This window comes from Dreissena polymorpha, chromosome 7, assembly GCF_020536995.1.
Source record: "Dreissena polymorpha isolate Duluth1 chromosome 7, UMN_Dpol_1.0, whole genome shotgun sequence".
Classification (NCBI taxonomy): Eukaryota; Metazoa; Mollusca; class Bivalvia; order Myida; family Dreissenidae; genus Dreissena; species Dreissena polymorpha.
In genome coordinates, this window is record NC_068361.1 from 13,792,465 (window position 1) to 13,798,428 (window position 5,964).

Consider the following 5,964-nt stretch of genomic DNA (forward strand, 5'->3'; position numbering starts at 1 on the left):
TCATAATCGACAATACCATGTGAATCGTTGTATAAATTGAGTTATTCATATAACCGGGGATGATAAGGATGATACTGAAAAGTAGTGTTGATCATAATAGGAGTCTTAGTTAATAAACGTAAAACAGTGAATTGTTAACATATTGCCTGAATTAAGTAGTATCTTAATAAAACAATATATAATTATTGTTTTTCTTAAGTTTCATTTAACATGACAAACATAATACAGCCATAATAAAACATTATGTTAACCAAATTATATAAATGTTCGGCCTAAAAGCAGGCTCGACAACTCTGTACAGATACAATATATACGCTAATGCAGCAGGCGGTGTGAATATAGGGAAATCGAAAGTAGGTCAATAAAGCATCTGAAAATGGCTGCGAACTTCGAGACATCGCAGAATAAAGGATCGGACGCAATATACGACGTTTGCTGTTCTGTTTGCGAGGAGGATAGTGTATATAAAGAAGGGTTGTTTAATTGTCAGAAATATTCAAAATCTTTCTGCAACGAGTGTGTGAACGTGCATAAAAAGCTACTGAAGGATCATTCTGTATCAGCGAAAGATAAATGTAGCAGCTGGCCTGTTAATAAGAAAGTTAATGATAGTCTGGAGTTATGTCAGGAGCACTCTACTGAGAAATTGACGATGTTCTATGAAGATCACGAGAAGCTGCTTTGCCAGTTGTGTCTATTTTACAACAACCACAGGTAGGTATCATATAACCGTTAGGCCGAACATAAAAAAACACGTTTTATGTGCATTGTGTTGTCTTAGACTAGGTCCTCGAATGTGAAATAAGTACGATTTTCACAATCACTTTAAAGAGCGTTATGTGAGATGTAAATACGCTACAATAATCTAATTTTATGATTTCACATATTTTCATTTGAATGGACTTTTTTCACAGATTGTCGATTTACATTTCTGTACATTTATAAACATTCATACGATAAAGAAAACTAATTTACGTGCTTGAGTTTGGGACAAATTGGTCTAAATGACTAATTATGAATTATACAATTAATATTTAAACATATTTGTATAATTACAATAATTAACATTTGTTTGAATGATTTTTCACCAAAGACAATATCTAGTACTTAATAAATACCGTTAATATCATTAGTTGTATCATGATCAGCATTACCATAACGAGCTTGATCGAATATATTTTGATTTTATTCCCTTAAATATACACTTTATCGTGCATATCTGCAGTATAGATTTCAACAACTTTATCACTGGTTCTATTAATAACTTCATTTACACAATGATCAGCCTGATATTTGTTGATGGTGATGGTCTTTATATCATTATCAACTCCGCAACCATACTAAGTATCAATGTCATATACATCAGAATAATCAGAAAAAGGCAACATCTGCAGATGTAACATTATAATGTCATGACAAACCAAATCATCCGTTTTAATTTTAAAATCATTGTTATGTTATAACCAAAACTAATACGTTTATAGATTATATATTTGACACATCGAAATTAAAAGAGAAATAGTGATATGTAGATTTAATTTATCAGTAAATTGAACATGTTTCTTATATTAACTCAACGTTATATTTCAGGCAATGCAGCCATGTAGTTTTATTATCTGGAAAATGCAAATCATCAACGCATCATATGAACGTAGCTGAGATTGCATCGAGAATCGAACAATTTCAGAAACGCTTAGCAGAAACGATGAACAGAAGTGAACAGAATATGAAGTCTCTGCAAACATCATATGATACTATTCTGGAAGAGATTGTTGATTTTCGTCGACAGATTAACGGCCGTTTAGGCCGTCTACAACAAAACACAATACATGAATTGGATATGTTGCACTCCAGTTTAAGAAATTCTTTGGAGGATGAATGCAAACAATGTGAGACATTTATTTCAAAGAATAAGGTGCATGATTGCAAAAGCATTAAATCGCCCGAGAACTCTTTTATTTTGCATAGAAAATATCTGGACCAAACTGCTTCGGCCGAGTTATTTCTTCGAAATGTTACCACGAATGCTGCCATTGAATTTCAGTACAACAAGGACTTGGAGAACTTCCTTGCTGCTTGCACAGATCTCGGGAAAATCACCAGTCGCGTTGGTGTGGTGTCACATCGTCATGGCGACCCGAACAAGGTCATTAGTGTGCAAGGAAAGTCGCAATTCAATGTGAAAATAAATAAGGATACACACAACTGCTTAATAAATGGTATATGTGAGATGCCTAACGGGAATCTCGTCATTGCTGATGAACACAATCGGCGTGTGAAACTCCTTCATCAGGCCAAAAACGTAATAATGCATGTAAAGCTACCTTCGCAGCCGTGGTCCATGTGTAACATTTCCCCCAATGAAGTCGCGGTTACTGTAAGCGACTGTAAGTCTCTTAACGAGATTCATTTCTTACGAGTCGACACTGGAAAGATTATTACGATTTAACATATACAACTGGATCATTCGTGTTATGGAATAGCGCACCACAAAGGTGACATGTGTGTAACTTCCGGCACTGCTTTGCTCCAGTATACAACAGATGGACGATTAGTGAAGAAGTTGTACGAAGAAAAGTCTTCAAATTTCTCAGGTAACTTGCGGAAAGAATACACTTTGTGTATGTCGAAGTACAAAGAATGAGAATAGAATGCCAAGTTCAGGTTACGTAATTTGACATCATAAACCCTGTACTTCTACTTCTTTCTGAGTTGCATGTCGATGGATAGGAATGCGTATAGGTTCAGGATCTTGTCAAGGAAAAGTGATGTAGATTATACTCAAATATATTTGATTCCATCGTACCTAAAAGGTTGTCATTATTTTGCTCTATCTTGACCGTAGATCAATAAGATAGCAATTAAACCGATTAATTTTCATTTGAACGATACGAGGCGGTTAATTTGTATTTAGGCTTGAGTGTTTTTGTGATTATTTCTTGACTAAGTGTGAGCGGAGTTCGATCCATAGGTCATGCCTAACATAACTGTATGTATTTCGCATCGGACTTTACATCGAGTTTTAGTGTACAAGGTTGTTCACATCATGCACAAAAAGGCATAAGGGTGTTTCTGGAATTTCTCCTGTAAGTCGCGTGAACCGACAATGAACGTTTCATATTTTAGAGATGGTGATATGGGATAGCGTAACGGTGCTATCCATTACAATTTACGGCACACGCTAGATAGATCTGACAAAAACGTAACTGGTTATCCAGACACGATACAAATAATATCGTGATCTGCGCGTAGACTTACTTATTATTTGAATATCATGTTATTTATATTATGACCAGTTGCACCCCATGTATAAAATATATTATTTCATATTTGAACAAAAAACTTAATCTATACCGTTTTGATATTAAATTCAACTATGCTTTTTGCGCGCGTAAATTCGAATAAGAACATCTTTTACAAATACAATGTTTTGACAACTGTTAAATAATATTGGATTGATATTTTATGTTAATCACTATTTGTGAACATGGAAGTAAGGACATTGACAATTGACTTTAATAGCCAGTCCAGATATAAATAAAGGAACTTTTAATTGCCCGCCCGCTATTAACCACCTATTGATTGTCACGTCAAGTCAACCTTGTAAATGGGTAATATATTATTCATCCCTTATATAAAAGCGTGACGGGATGATGCACGCTATGATATATGCAGCGAATTTATGTAAACGCAATTAACAATATATTATTTTGTTGACGTTGCATGTCTTGTACAGTTGTAGGAGTTGCAGTAAGCCCTGATGGGAAGAGGGTCTATGTGACCGACACCCTAAATGGAGAGCTTTGCACATTGACCATGGATGGAGCAGTCACAGCAACGCTCCAGGATCCTCCATTTACACATTGTTACAACGCATGTAACATACACGTGGCAGCCTCAGGACAGGTTTTTGTCTTTGGGAATACATCTGTAGAGCAAGTAGACACAGACGGCAAGCAAATTCTAGCCACATTCGATGTAGATCATTTTCTTATGTATGTCTACTTCAATGTAGACAACAGCAAGTTACTTGTTGGATTTCATGGTAACGACAGCATTACGGAGTTCAAAACAAATAGCCCATGACCTCTTGAGTAATATGTCAAATTGCACTTAACATATTGAAATATGGTACTTTTCTTACCACTTCAACATAAATTAGTACTTTTGATTGAAAATATTTACATGTTACTATCCAATTGTCAGTGTGCATGTTATCCAGTTGTACAACTTTGACGTCAGCCAACGATGCCATGTATCGTGTATTCCATTCACGATAAACTCTTATATGATATTTGGATAATTTATCATAATCGAACCAAAATAAAAAATATAGCTAGCACACATAAACAAAATTGAAATTAAAACTAATTAAAAACAAAGTACCGAATTTAAACGTTCAATTCATATTGTATTTTGACAATTATAACACAAAACGTCACATGTATTTACATTGCTATGTTTATACGCAGCATTAGTATGACGCTGTACAGTTTCACACATTGAAACGCTATCTTCAAAAATATTAAACACTGTATATTGATATATAAATTGTGTATTTGCTATGCAGTTTATTGTGCATGCATTTTCACCATGTTTGCAAATTTCAACATTGTTATTGATATCGCTTTTAATTTCTTTTGCTGAAATTTTACAACGACATTTCTATTCCGTAGAAATAGAAGTAAGAGCCTAATATTCGGCAAATACTTTTGGAAATTCCAATAAAATGTTTAGTAAACACAACGTTCATCAACGCTTTATCTAACACAATTGACCAAAAAATAATGTCTTTATTACACAGCGCAGTAAACACACATTAATGATACACATTTTATCTAAGTCCAGCCAAATCTAAACGTTTTAAAGTATTTGCATTTTTTAATAAACTATCAATAGAGTATTAAACATATAAAGTCATTTCGATTAATCACACACATTTTAACGAATTAATTCGACTTGTGTTGCTGTGTTAACGTCATGGAAACGCATGTGTTTTGTTGTGTTGTTTTTTTGTTGTTGGAAAAGGTGGACTTAAGATTTAAATATTTGTTTAGTATCCCAACAAATTATATTTTACTTATTTGCAGATTCGCAATAATTAATGACTTAGTGTTGGCTCCGTAATCAACCCATTCGATTTTCGCCTTCTTAGTTGTATTCATATTTATTGGAACTCCCAACCCTGTGTTTTTACCGCAAAAAAGAACACTGAGTCGGATATTATTTCTTAATTCGATGATATTAATGTAAGGTATCTAATTCTTAGTCGAGTGTGCGCGTCAGTGTTTACGTTACGATCACATTCATATGTTATTTTTATTTTTTATTGTTAGAGTGTCTTTAACTTTTTGATTGTCAGAGTTCGTTTAACGTGTTGATTGCTAGTGTGTTAAACTTTTTGATTGCAAGAGTGTGTTTAACTTGTTGGTTGTTAGAGTGTGTTTATCTTGCTGGTTGTTAGAGTGTGTTTAAGCGTAAGTGTCTGTATAAAACTCGTGATATGTGAATACATATTACTTACATTCTTTGCGTTAAGATTTTGATGCATACGTAATAGGTAATTGATATTTATTTAAGTATCTAAGTATCTAAACGAACATATGATAAATAACTATTGAGGTTCTGTCTTAAGCAAATTTTATTGAATTGTTTTCTATACAATTTATATTGGATATTTAAAAGGGCAGTTATACGATATAAATAAAGATGTTCTTTATTTTACTCCATGAGTAGCAATGTATGTGTTATCATTACTTGTACAAGAAGCCAAGTCACGGTTGCTGTATCTTATGTTCTATTATGGATAATTTTTCTTCCATATTCATTAGCTTTACCTACATTTGGTATATGCCATATAACGTTTTCATTCATAGAAAGACTTCATTATGTTAGTTTTTCCGCTACCAGAAATTTGTGACGTGCTATTACCATGTTGCAAGGTGGTAATTACTTTCATTAAAA

General features: G+C 33.6%; 1 protein-coding gene across 1 annotated transcript in view; it reads left to right on the top strand.

The window, feature by feature from the left end:
- The first annotated feature begins 347 nt into the window (after nt 1-347).
- LOC127837166 (E3 ubiquitin-protein ligase Midline-1-like) overlaps nt 348-5,964 on the top strand; it is a 5,923-nt gene continuing 306 nt past the window's right edge. The window contains exons 1-3 of the mRNA XM_052364090.1: nt 348-714; nt 1,591-2,594; nt 3,737-5,964. The exon at nt 3,737-5,964 is cut by the window's right edge and continues 306 nt beyond it. Coding sequence (XP_052220050.1) covers nt 377-714; nt 1,591-2,449 — 1,197 coding nt within the window. The 5' untranslated portion in view covers nt 348-376 and the 3' untranslated portion in view covers nt 2,450-2,594; nt 3,737-5,964. The remainder of the gene's footprint in view (nt 715-1,590; nt 2,595-3,736) is intronic.